Source organism: Carettochelys insculpta, chromosome 3 (genome assembly GCF_033958435.1).
Source record: "Carettochelys insculpta isolate YL-2023 chromosome 3, ASM3395843v1, whole genome shotgun sequence".
NCBI lineage: Eukaryota > Metazoa > Chordata > Testudines > Carettochelyidae > Carettochelys > Carettochelys insculpta.
Window position 1 is genome coordinate 75,097,005 of NC_134139.1, and position 13,917 is coordinate 75,110,921.

Sequence of the window (13,917 nt, forward strand, 5' to 3'; positions counted from 1 at the left end):
TGAAAGTGCATTTTTAGGGTTTGGTTAGACTCCTGGCTGCTATTACAAGGTCAGGTAACAGCTATAGCCAGCATGGCTTTTTTTCCAATTTGCAGACTGTTAGGAGATTTTGTCTGTTTCTTGGGCCTAGCAACAGTCATTGGTGCTGTTTTCACCTTGAGATAAGATTATTGTCATCTGCTCTACATGGGGCTACATCATAATCTATTCAGAGACTGAAACTGGAGCAGAATTTGATGTCCTGCTTATCGAATAGTATTTCTCTTTGTGAGCACATGAAACCTATGCTGTACAACGTGCACCCAGTGTCTATTGGTTTCCAAATTGATTGTAGGTGTTGATTTGACCTATAATATCCTACATGGCCTGAGATCTGCCAACCTAAGAAATTGTCCTGTTGACTGTGATGCCCTGTCACAAATGCAGTCCTTGGAGTTGTCTATGCTGAAGCTCCATTCGTATTAAGAGGCGAGGGTGGCTGGCAGGGCAGTTTCCTTTAGGTCCACAAATGTTTGAAACCCCTTTCCCTTCCAGTCCATAATAGTCAGTGTTGCCAGCGTTACTGGTATTCAGCAAGGCCTATCCGTTGCATGTGAAAGTGGAGTAAGGCTCGTTGTGATGCCATAGGACTGGGGGGGAGGGGGTTGAGTAATTCCTATTATATTTATGCTGTTGGTGGGTTTATTTTTAAAAGTTGGTTTTGTGTGCCAGTGACTTTGCTTGGCAGATATTTTGAGATATATTTTTTTTAAATTCAGCTTGGACAACAGTGATTCCTCACTACATGCCCCATCCTGATAGCATTTGTACAGAGGAGCAGATTTTCTCTCTTGAATATTTGCAAGATTGGCCCCTAAAGGTGAAATCCTGACAGTTGCTCAGCACTGTCAGCTCCCACTGAAAGCAACCGGAGTTAAGGGTGTGTGTGTGCAGAACCTTGCTTAATTAATCTCTAAATACTTTCTAAAAGAGTTATAAATGTGGCATTTTTTAAAACGTTTACCTTTCTTACCTTTTTTGTAGGTGGTTTGTCCAGATTGTAGTGATGATATTGCAGTGAAAAAGGACAATGTTCTAATTCGTTCTTTCAAGGATGGTAAATTGTGAGTAGAAACATAGAAGCCACCAATTAAATGCATCATGTACCATCTGAAGTGTATAAGGAAGTAGCAAAGAAAGTTCTTTTAGCCAGTTAGTTACTACAGAAGCCTTATTTGAGGTGTAGAAAGTTATGAAAGTTGATGGTAGTTATCCTTTTACTCAGTACTTACTAACTTCAGGAAATATAAACCCACCCTTATAATTATCGTCCCGAGTTCTATAGCTACAGCTAGCTATGTTGTATAGCTGACAAGGACTGCATTCCGGTGGAAGTTTGTGGGACCACTTGAAGTTCTTCCTGCTTTCTTTAGGAGGGAGAGCCATATGTCAGAGGAGATTCTATAAGTCCAGGGATGTTGGGAGGGAAAGGAAACAAGAGTTTCTCAATAGGCTTTTTCTTCATTAAGTCAGTATTATTTGTTTGCTAGCACTATTGGGAGTCTAGGGCAGAATCACTGTCTTACATGATTAAGTGCTCTAATACTGATTAGCAGAAGAGAATAAATAAAAATTAGAAAATGAGAGTCCTGGCTCATAAAGGATATATGTCCTCTTAAATGCTTGTGAGGAAAAGAGGGGCTCTGCCAACAACAATGGAAAGATTTTTATATGGCACATTCAATTTTTTATTTAAACACAATGGGACCCCTCTGAGCTAATTTATATTTCTTGATTCTGTGTGGCAGAATTCCTTTACATTTTGCAGAAAGGAAGTTGCAATGTAGAATAGTTTTGTTCTAGTTTAGTTTTTGTTTCCTTCCTGATTCTAGAAGTGTGGTGTACAAACTTTTCCAACCCTCTTTACCTTTAACGGAATCTGTCCAGAGCTCCGAGTTCATTACTGCATGGCCAAGGCCACTGCTGGAATTAGGCATAAGCAGACTGAGCAATTTCTCTGAGCTCCAAACAACTAAATATTATTAAGGTACAGTCATAGATGTCATGGATTCTTTGATTTTTATGTGACCTCTTCCCACATGGTGGGACTTGAGCCTCAGCCCCAGCTAGCAGGACTTCACCTTCAGAAAGTTTATCTTTATAGGGCCTGCAATGGACTAGCACTGCCTGCTGAGTTGAGTGATGGGGGGGTGGAGGTGATGCTCTCTCCCTCTCCCATCTTGGAGCCCTGGCATGAACCACCTGGTATTGCTACTTGTGCTACCTCCTTCTTCCCCTGAACATTTTTCCGTGCCCCATATTTGCACACCACTAGTCCAGAATGTGATTTCAGCAAAATGCTTGAAAAATTGTGGGCATTTGTTCGTATTTCAAAAATCCACTTGAACAGAGATTGGAGGACCAAAAAAGAGGTAATGTCAAAAAATGTGGCTTATGATTAACCATTGAGTTTACACCCCACCCCCCTTCCAATCTCCTTTCACTTCAGGGACCCCAGTTTGAGAAATGCTGCCATACAGTAGTATTTTGCCTTTTTAAAAGTATAATTTAAATAATTTTTGCCTTGTCTACACTTACAATTCTCTAGTGCTTCTGTTCCAAGAAAAGATGTTCAAGAAATAAGTGAAACTTCTCCGAAGCCTGATGCTTTGTTAAAACAAGGTAAGAATACCCTTTGAATACAAAAAGAGCAATGTTTGTTTGTTTGTTTAATTACAATTAGCCAGTGATACATACTGCACCAAATACGTAGGAAACCATGCTTTTTGTATCCTCTAAAAATACAGATATATGGCTTCCCTGTGAAAAATTTCTGTAAGTCATCAAGCACAATAGTTGAAAGCATTAGAAACTGTAATAGATTAATTATAAATGCTAGAACAGCAAACAGAGAGAGTAATAATGTGTAGTGGGAACCAACTGCCTATATTTTTGCCTGAAATCTAGTCCCCTGTGCTGGGTCTCAAAAAATTACCTGCATTATGGTGCATACATCATAGCCCTTAAAGGGTTTCCTTCACACTTTGTGCATGTTGGAGCATACTACATAGTGTGCTCAACTAATCTGTACAAAATAAATGCTTACATTATTGTTACCTCACACCTTTTTCTCTCCCATTTTTATCCTTTTTGTTTATATGCCTATTCCATCTTATGCATTTGGACCATAAATTCTTTAATTATGTGTTTGTATGTGGCCTAGCGCAGTGGGTTGGTGCCATTAGGCATCAGTTCAGCATAAATAATAACACTTAGGGCCCCATCAAATTCACAGCCATTCAGAAACTCTTCACAGACCGTGAAATGTGGTGTCTTCTCTTGAAATCTAGCCTCTTGTGTGCTTTTACTATGAAGATTTGATAGGGGGGAGACCAACATTTCTTAAATTGGGTTTCCTGACCCAAAATTGGGTGTCCTGACCCTGAATGGCATCAGTATGGCGACCAATACATACACCACCCAGCCTCTCCCACACTCAGTTCCTTCTCACTGTTCTGTTGGTTGCTGGAGCTCCCTTTTCTCTGCTTAATTGTTAGCTGGTAGCCTTTGTTTATAGTAGCAATGAAGGGTCCTGTGACACCTTATAGACTAACAGAAAAGTTTTGAGCATGAGCTTTCGTGAGCACAGACTCACTTCATCAGATGCTGGTCTTGGAAATCTGCAGGGCCAGGTATAAATAAGCCAGAGCAAGGGTGGGGATAACAAGGTTAGCTCAGTCAGCAAGGGTGAGGCTTACTACCAGCAGTTGATCTGGAGATGTGAACACCAAGGGAGGGGAAGCTGCTTTTGTATTTAGCCAGCCATTCGCAGTCTTTGTTTAAGCCAGAGCTGAGGGCATCGAATTTGCAGATGAATTGTAGCTCAAATTTCTCTTTGGAGTCTGGTCCTGAAATTTCTTTGCTGTAGGATAGCTACTTTTAAGTCTGCTATATACTTTATAGTGTTTGTTTATAGTGTTAATAGTTCTTAATTAGTTGTGAATAGTTCATAGTGATTAGTAGTTAGTGACTATTTGTTGAGAGAGCTGCGGGCGGGAGTTACTGTCCTTCTTGGTGCCTGGGCACTGGGGGATGCCTGACTCTCCAGGTGTTAAAACTGTTTGACATGTGGCAAGTGGATACCCAAAGGTAACCCACATGCGACTTGTCTGGGTGAGGGGTGTCTTGGAGATCACTGCTCCATTTGCAAAAAATTCAAACCCAGGACTCTGAAAGACAGAGCACAGCGGCTTAAGTTCCTGCTCATGGAAGTGGCTTTGCAGCCGGACATGTTCCCCTTGGCGATTTTTCAGTAGTGCATCATCAGTGCAGACTACACCAGCACCATCATTTGATTTGGCACAAAGGACTCTCGGCACCCTTGTGAGCAGGGGCTGGGCCCTAGTGCTCCCAGGCATCCTAGGAGCCAGTCTCTGGCGCCTCAAAAGAAAAAGCGCAAAGCGCCAAGATGTCCACTCCACTGTGCCATGGGCTAGATCATGGGGCATGTGCATCGACTCCCACATGAGGCAGGAGCCCGCGTTCACCCAGACTGCCCTCGATGCTGGAGGCATTTAGAGTAGCACAGGGCTTATTACAGATTACAGTGCCAGGACCTTCGCTGCCAGAGGAGAGTCATGCATTGAGTGGGGAGCAGCCTATACCCGCACGTGAGATGTCATCCACAGTACTGGTGCTGAGTCAAGCAGTCTCGCAGACGTCTTCTCTGTCAGCATCAGCGATGTCCTTTGTGGTGCCAGACCAGTTTCAACCACCCAGGGCGCCAGCAGTAGCTTCTCTTCTAATGCCTTACTCGGCGGCAGCACCGCCAATGTCTTCCACATTAGGTGCGTTGGCATCGGAATTGGACTCATGCTGGAGTTTGGCATCAAGTGGGAGCACGTGGTCCACATCTCATCACAGTCGCCGTAGGCACTGGAGTCGATGCTCGGACGTTAACAGGTGGCCATCAACTGCTGGGAATGACACAGTGGCTTTTTTGGACCCCATGGGCTTTTGACAAGGCACAGGGGCAGGCTGCAAGACTCCCATCTAGGGTGCCTTCTGTGTCAGCATTCCCAGGAGCCCAGGTGCTGCCGTCGGTGTTGTTGGGCACCCCTGCACCAGACCAAGCGCAGGACCCACTTTGCCAGTTGGAGGCTTCCTTGTTAGCACCTTCAGCTTCATTGGCTCCAACACCATCGGCGCTGGTGCAGGCACAGGCACTGTTTTAGACAGTCTGGGCATCCCCTACCTTGATTTTGGGCCCCCTGTCACTGTTGTTGCCAGCACCATTGAGCCAGGTGCTGAGCCGGGGCCATTCTATCAGGGCTCTATTACAGTGCCTTCTGCCCTGGTGCTGAGTGCACTGTGCCTCAGGTACTGCAGATGGCACCAGGACCTCAGGTGGGGGACATGGGCTTGCCAGTCTGGCCACTACAAATTGAAGTAGTGGGCATTTCCTCCTCCTCTTCCCCAGACGAGAAAGTAGCAGACTCTTTGGCATCCCTGGTCCTGGAAGATGGCAGGGCTTTTCAAAAGTTGTTACTCCGGATTGCCCAAGGCCTGGGGTGTGGGCAGAGGAGGTTAGGAAGAGACTGACTCTGTCACGGACATCTTATTCTCATCAGGCGCTACCAGGTGGCCCTAACCCTGATTAAAACTATTGCCAAAAACACAAAAACTGTTCAGCAGACTCCGGCCTTGGCCTTGGCCACAGCACGGAAGAACAAACGACATTGTTTTGTCCCTTCCCAGGGGAATGAACATCGTTTTACACATCTTCCCCTGCCTCCCTAGTGGTTGACGTGGCGAACCACAGGAAGAGATGGGGCTTTCGGGGACCTTTCCCTAAACACAGAGAAGCCAAATGCCTGGACCTTTATGGCAGAAAGGTTTATTCAACAGGAGGTTTACAGGTTTCGATTGCTGTGGTTAGCAGATATGCATATAATACTGTTAGCTCACTGTTCAAATTTTCCGAGTTGTGTCCTCTTGAGACCAAGCTGGAATTTATGGTGGTGGTGGAGGAAAACAAACCTTATATCTGGGGCAGCACTGGAGGCAGCACTGGACACGGTGGATGTGGCCGACACAATTCCAGGATGCCCCGTGTTTTCCTTCCACTTATCCCCTTTCTACCCTGCTTGGTGCAACATAACTTCGGACCAGTTGATCCTACGCATGTTAGAAAGGGAATATGCCATCCAGTTTTCTTCATATCCTCTCTCCCACCTCCCGTCCCTCTTCAGAGACTCCTCTCATGAGATTCTGCTCAGGCAGCAGATACAATCCCTCCTTCAGCAGAGGGCTATAGAGGAGGTCCTGCATCAGTTTCAGGGGCAGGGGGTTTATTCCTGGTATTTCCTAATTCCAAAATCAAAGTGGGGGACTGAGGCCTATTTTGGATTTAGGAGATCTGAACAACAGGCGTGGGGTACAACTGTTTCTGTACCTTGATAATTGGTTGATCAAGGGGCACATGTAGAACCAAGTGCACAATGTGCAGCTGATCTGCCAAATGTTTCTCAATCTCAGCCTCCTGATCAATGAGGCAAAGTCAGTTTTGGTTCCCACTCAGATGATGGAGTTGTAGGGGCCCTCTTGCATGTGGCATGCAACAGGGCCTTCCTGCCAGACAGCAGGTTTCAGGCTAGGGCATATATTATCCTCAGTTCCCTACCATGACAGCCAGGTGCTGCATGAAGTTGCTGGGTCACATGGCAGTGTGCATGTTCATAATCTAGCATTCCAGTCTCTGGATGCGCCCTCTCCAGCTGTGGCTTGCCTCGGTGTACTGTCCTATCAGGGCCAGCATAGATTTATTGGTGATGGTACCATTGCAAATTTTGTCAACTCTGGACTGATGGCTACATGCACAAATAGTCCATGCGAGAGTTCCCTTCATCCTCCCAACCTTCTCTGCCCCTGGTAACAGACACTGTGGGCCTGGATGGGGGGGCACATTTGGGGGAATGCCGTACTCAGTTTTTGTGAGACAAGGCAGACCTCCAGCTCTGTATCAATCTCAGGAAGTTCAGAGCCATGACACTGGCGTGCGAGGTCTTTTGGCATAATTTATTGGGGCATTGAGTGTCCGTGAGCACAGACAACGCAACTGCAATGTACTGAATAAACGAACAGTTTTCTCAGACCTGTTCCTCTCCCCTATGTCATGAGGCCCTCAGGCTCTGTGAGTTTTTTGCATTCAGCATCAAATCCTTCTTCAGGCCCATTACCTTCCAGGAGTCCACAACTCATTAGCAGACTGTCTCAGCAGGTCCTTCGTGGACCACGAGTGATTGTTACACCCAAATGTGCTGCACTTAATTTTCCAAAAATGGGGGGGCATCCCCAACTGGACCTATTTGCCTCACACTTCAATGTGAAATGCTGGATGTTTTGTTCTTACTGGAACTGGAGTCCGGGATCCTGGGCAGATGCATTCAGCATTCCCTGGTCAGGCCCCTTGCTATATGCTTTTCCTCCAATTCTGCTCATCCACAAGGTCCTTCTCAAAATTTAGTCAAATTGGGCATTGGCCATCCTGGTGGTTCCAGCCTGGGCTCGGCAGCACTTGGTACTCGGTCTTCCTGCAAATGTCAGGCTGCCACCCAGTGACACTCCTATTTCAGTTGGATCTGTTGACTCAGGAGGAGGGGTGACTGCAGCATGCCAGACTTCAATCCCTGCACCTCATGGCTTGGAAGCTCCATGGTTGAAGGCCGTAGAGCTCTCATGCTCAGACCCGGTGAGGGAGGTGTTGCAAAACAGCAGGAAACCTTATACGAGGGCAGTCTGTGTGGTCAAGTGGAAAAGGTTTTCCATTTGGGTATCTCAGAAAGGGTTGTCCCTCGTTATAGACCTCAATACCCTATGGTTTTGGACCATTTGTGGCATTTAAGTCAGGAGGGGCTGTCCTCCTCCTCCATCAAGGTGCATTTGGCAGCCATATCAGTCTTTCACCCCAGTCCTGGGATAGCCTCAATTTTCTCAGACCCGGTGGTTAAAAGGTTATGGACAGTCCTGGAGGTGTGGTCCCTTCTACCCGCATGGGATCTTAATCTGGTATTGTCAAAACTCATGGGGGCTCCCTTCAAACCCCTTGCTTCTTTTTCTCTGCTGTTTCCATGTTGCAAAACTGTGTTCTAATTGGCCATCACCTTGGCCAGGAGGATATCTGAGTTGAGGGCACTAGCAGTGGATCCACTCTATACAGTGTTCCTCAAGGGCAAGGTTAGACTGAGACCCCACCTGGCCTTCTTACCGAAGGTGGTCTTCTCTTTTCATGTCAACCAAGTTATTTCTTTGCTGTTTTTTAACCCAAAATCTCATATCTCTCCCAGGGAATAGAGTTCACATGCCTTAAATGTTCAAAGGGCTCTAGCCTTCTATATGGATAGAACCAAACACTTAGGAAGCCACAGCAGCTGTTCGTGGTGGTAGCAGACAGAATGAAAGGCCTTCCGGTCTCCTCCCAGCAGATTTCTTCCTGGATAGTGACCTGTATTAAAGAATGCTACGAGCTGGCGGGGGTTCCCCCTCCCCGATCAGGGCACAGGCATCCTCCACGGCATTCTTAGTGCATGTTCCTATCCATGATATCTTCAGGGTGGCCACCTGGTTCTCAGTTCATATGTTTACTGTCTTTTCCATCCTTCTGTGTTAGTACGTGGTAGCTCTGCCTTCAGAGCTAGACTCCAAAGCAGCATCCACTATTCTCCAGCTGCCCAGCTGTGCCACTTGCCCAATAACCTTGCGATCCTCACACAACTCCTTTTTGGGTCAGAACCCCTGCAATTTCAGCTCCATGACATTTCAGATTTAAATAGCTGAAATAATTAAATTTGCAAATTTAAAATTCCTATGACCATGAAATGGACCAAAATGGACCACAAAGTTGGTAGGACCATAGTAATAATAATTAGAAATAACTTGCATTGCCTGATACAGAGACCACTGGATTTGCATGGCTGTGCACTGCTGCATAAGTTTGCAGATTGCTTGTTATTGTTTGCTATTCAGCAATACTGATAACAGTCTTATGATTTGGGAATGGAGTGATGGATCTTCACCCTTCTCTTTGCTTTCCCAACCTGCTTTATGTTTTGGGGGTTATTTTAAGCAAATTGAGCCTTATTCTACTGCTAATAAATGCTGGTCTTCTTGCAGCCTTTGACCAAGCCCTTGAATTCCGTAAAAACAGAACTGTTCCCAGTAACTGGAAGACTGAGTTGAAAGAGGAAAGCTCCAGCAGTGAAGGTGAAGAAGAGGAAGAAGATGAGAAAGAAAAGGAGGATAATAGCAGTGAAGAGGAGGCAAGTATAACATTTTAAATTCTTTTCTCAGCAGCTGTATATTGACACAGTTTAAAACTCACAAAGATTTTCATGCTCCTTCTAGTTTTAACATGCGTCTGTCTTAGATCAAATACTTATTTGTAGAACCTTCCTGTGGAAACCAAATGAAAAACTGTGAATGGACTCAGGAAGCTACATTTTCACACATGCTGTTTTAGGACTGAATCACTGGGAGCTAAAGGTAGCTAAAAGACTAACTCCAAGATCAAGCCTAAGATCAGATCTGGCCCAGACCTGCACCACAAACAGCAGTATGTGAGAGCCAAGAACTGCGTTGCTGGGATAGGACAGAGTTAGACAAGGGTGAGATGGAAGTAAAAGACATGCTCTCAAGTGCATCCTACAGTTACTGGAAAAATGAGAACACACCCCTACTAGTTGCTCTTGACAATAATGTGCATGCAAGCGAATTGTAGAGACAGAACTTCTTGTTCCTGTGGTTTAAAATAGACATTTATCGTACCTAATAGCGCATTGAAAATGTATTATTCAAGTTAGTTGGAAATTCTTAAAACACAGATTTTTTTCTTTATATTAATGATTGCCCTCCACCCTGTGCCGTTGGAGGTTTAAACAGTAAGGAAGTTCAGGCTTCATCACTTTTCTATACTGTTTCTTTGGGAGAAACAGCTCTAAATTATATACACACCTGCTTAGGAGTCCCACTGGCAGAGAATCCCTGGGAGATAGACTGAATGTCAAGTTTCCAAATGGCCTGGCATGTCCCCAGTGCTGTTTGTCTAGGGCTTATTGCTCTAGGGCTCCTTGAGAAGAGGAAGTTGAAGGTAGCTTGCATCACTTCTCCATCTCCTGATGGTCTTTCTGTTGTTAACTGCACCAGGCTTGGGTGTCACTGGCTTGTGGCGGTGAAATATGAGAGGTGAATTTGTCTTGTTTCTGTATCTTTCAGATAATTATAAAAATGTGTAAATAGTTGTATCTCTTCCCTTTCCTCAACTGGTTTGCTAAACATTATGTCTCTGCCTGCCCTGACTAAAAGAAGTGGAAGAATTTTCAGGCAAGATGCCAGCCCACCCACTCTTCTTCTCCCTCTGTCTTCTTTGCTTTGTTTTGGAAGCATAGAGTACAGTCCTATGCCTCAGTCTAACTGCCCCCCACTCCCAGTCTGGAAACAAAAACGCACAAAAGAAAAGATGAAAGTTGGAGGAAAGAAAGAACTCTTCTTCTCAGATGGCTGTGAGATCGTGAGAGAAGGTGGTCTGATTCCCCTTTTTCCGTTGTACATTCTCTGAGACTGTGACTGTGCTGCTCAGGCGGGGGGAGGGGGTGGGGGTGCCCCAATTGACTGTGAGAGCTGGCTCCTCTGATTGCCATAGAGTGGTGTGGGGTCCGTGGCCGCAGAGCTAGTTTACATGGTCCCTTCCATGGCAGCAAGCCCCTGAAAATTTTAGATGCCAGGGGAGACTTCCCGCTGCCAGCAGCAAGCCCACAAAAATCTTTTTGGGTGGGGGTGGTGTGGGGTCTGTAACTGGAAGTCTAGTTGAGATGGTCCCCCCCCCGGTGGCTGCAAGCCACTGAAAATATTAGACACTGGGGGAGTCTTCCTCCCAGCGGCAGCAAGCCCCTGAAAACCTTTTTGGGCAGTGGGATATGGGGTCCATGGCTCGAGGGCCAGTTGAGATGGTCCCTATGGTGGCAGCAAGCCCCCGAAAATCTCTCCCGCCCTTGCGGTCCTCACCATGCACAAGCCAGGACATGGTGCTGCCTGGCCTCATGGTCCTCACTGAACAGTAGGGATGTCCTTCTGTTGGGTCAGGGGCTAGCCAGGTATGTGGCTGCAGGAAAGACCCTGACTGTGTGGTGCTTATGAGATGAGGAGATGGGGTCCCTGCACAAATGTAAACCGTAGAAAAGAAGCTTCTCCAACTAGACAAGCATGACCCCCGCCCCCAACAGCCTAGCTGCCTTGTAATGCAGAGGGGCAGGGGTGGCATCATCTCAGGGGAAAAAAAAATCCAAGTGCTCAGCTTGCAGAGGTAGAGACAGAACAATGAACTCTGGGTTGGGGCTATTTTTACTAGGTAGATGCATTCACAATGCTGACAAAGAAAGAAGCTTTTCAGCCTATCATACAAGCAAGACCTTGCAACCATGGGCTTCCTGGTGCCAAATTCAAATTTGTGAATTTCCTGTTGCCTAATTCCTGCACAAGTGGAGAGCAAAGGAAATGGAAGCAGCTAGAGCGGAGGACTGTGGGGCATTGTAGGATACAAACGGGACACCTCTGGAGGCTAAGAAATTTGATTCAGAGACATGGGGCTTCCATTCTAGCGTTCATTTGAACTTTTAATTTCGAACTTGACACTACCCCCAACTGTTTTTGTCTATGCTATGATACTGATCTTAGTGCTCCCTAAAATCAAGCTGATGGTATTTGCAGTGAAGACAGCAATGCTGTAAAAGCAAGATAACTGCCTTAACTTAGACTTTATCATGTAGTGTAGACACAGCCTTAGTAGCAAAACTATTAAAACACAGATACAGTATTATATCCCATAATGCACTGCAAATATTAAAGGGAGAGTTACTCAACATTTTGAGATCAGATATTATTTGCTATTTAAATATAAATTGTTCATTGTTGGGCCTTTAGACATTCAATGTTTATCAAAAATAATCAGAAGACACTTTTTTTACTTTGCAATTATAGTGCCTGGAGCCACAAAGCAGTCCTGAAAGAGCCATGTGTGGCTCCGGAGCCACAGGTTGCAGACCTCTGGACTAGGAGGACTAGAGCTAGCTTTAAGCAAATGCAGAGATCTGGGCCAGGGTACACTTTGAGTTATGACAAAATACATATAATGTGAGAGTTATCACTGAGCTGCTTGCTGCCTCAAATTAGAAACAAGCTACTTTGCTGACTCCTTTAATCTTCATAATGCTGACAGGTACCCTGGTATTCCCCGAGTGAACACCACTGAGATTGTTTAACATAGTAACAGGCTGACATAGCAGAATATTGAAAGTTATTGGTCTGCCTCTAACAATGTCCCATGATGCCCTGTCTTAAGATTCACAATGAGTTTGGTTCTTCAGTAGATTTGCGGGTCAGCAAGGATCACTAATTCACCTTGTTACAGTGCTTTTCTTCAGTCCACAAGGTCTACACAGATTCACAGAGAATATACAAATGATCGTCTATCGATCTTGGTATATCATATCTTAATTCTGTCCCATTAATAGGTTATTCTAGAATCTAGTAGGGAATTTAACTATACCAAAATATACCTACTTACTTGTTACACTAGATGTCAAAATTGTATCTTCTTTGTGCTTTAGGAATAGTATCTTAAGGTATGTTTGCTATTAGACACCCCTAGCTGGCCTGGGCCAGCTGACTGGAACTTATGGGGCTAGAACTAAGTGGCTTTTTAATTGTGTAGATATTTGGGCTTAATTTGGAGTATGGATTCTAACATCCCGTGAGGTGGGAGTGTCCCAGAGCTCAGGCTGAAGCCAAACAGGAGCATCTACTCTGCAGTTAAACAGCCCATTAGCTCAATCCCCACAAGCCGGAGTCAGCTGCCATGGGTCAGCCTCCGATGTTAAATTGCAGTGTCAGATACCTATAGGGTTTTCAAGGGATGGTAACAATACCCACAGCAGCCCCCTCAGCATCTGCAACACCACTTGAAGGAAATTGGGCAGTTGCAGCTTCTTGAAACCCTAGTTGGCTTTTCTGAGAACATCTGGTTCTTCTTCGAGGGTCCCAATGGGTGCTCCACCTCAGGTGTGTCAGCACCATAGTACCCACAGGCTGATGATTTTTGTAGCAGTGTCCCTCAGGTGGCTGCCTGTGCACACCGAGCATAGGCTCGAAATGCCCATAACAGCTGTTGAATATGCACAAGCACTCTCACCTCAGTTCTTCTCTTCTTGCCAATGGCTCCAGGTGCACTTCCCTCATGCTTCCTGAGACCCGAAAAACAAACAGGCAAACAATCAAACAGAGATAAGAAGAAGAGTCTTTTAAAAGATGCTGTAAACATCAAGCAGACTTTGAAAGGGTTTTTTTAAAAAAAAAAAAAAAAAAAAAAAAAAAAAAAAGGGAGGAGGAAAGTGAAAACAAGGAGAGCCGTTGATGCGGTTTCTCCTCAGGTGGCTCCAGCCACTTGCTGGCTCGGCTTTAATGCACAGCCAGCCACTCACTCATGCTCTGCCTATAGCATCTCAGTCTCTCTGTCAGATGGCCACTCTTGCTGTGTCTGGTGTTTGGGACACGAGCACAAAACTGAAGGCTGTCCTCCCTGCAGGAGCCTTTCAGAACAGTCCCACAGGGGCAGAGAGCAGCAGCTCTGCATCTGGCTCATTGAGCAGGCTTTGGCTCCTGCACAACAAACGGGCTCCCCTGTCAGGCATAGCCCACAGGGGTCGAGAGCACTGACAGGGCTCTGCTACAGAGAAGACTTACAAAGGGGAGAGATCCCTCAGAGGCAAGAAGAGGTCGCATGCCTTGTCAGGCTCTGTGTCCCTGAGAATGCAAGGGACTGCCTCAAAACACTGCATTGCTGCCCTCCCTGCAGTTAAGGGGGCAGCCCAACTGTCTTTGCCCAAGTGG

At 45.7% G+C, this 13,917-nt stretch overlaps 1 protein-coding gene across 3 annotated transcripts in view; it reads left to right on the forward strand.

The window, feature by feature from the left end:
* Positions 1-13,917, forward strand: part of ARID4B (AT-rich interaction domain 4B) — a 184,952-nt gene that overhangs the window by 90,905 nt on the left and 80,130 nt on the right. For all 3 annotated transcript variants that reach the window (XM_074990133.1, XM_074990132.1, XM_074990134.1), the window contains exons 9-11: positions 1,024-1,103; positions 2,588-2,661; positions 9,151-9,300. In XM_074990133.1, the coding sequence (XP_074846234.1) occupies positions 1,024-1,103; positions 2,588-2,661; positions 9,151-9,300 (304 nt within the window). The remainder of the gene's footprint in view (positions 1-1,023; positions 1,104-2,587; positions 2,662-9,150; positions 9,301-13,917) is intronic.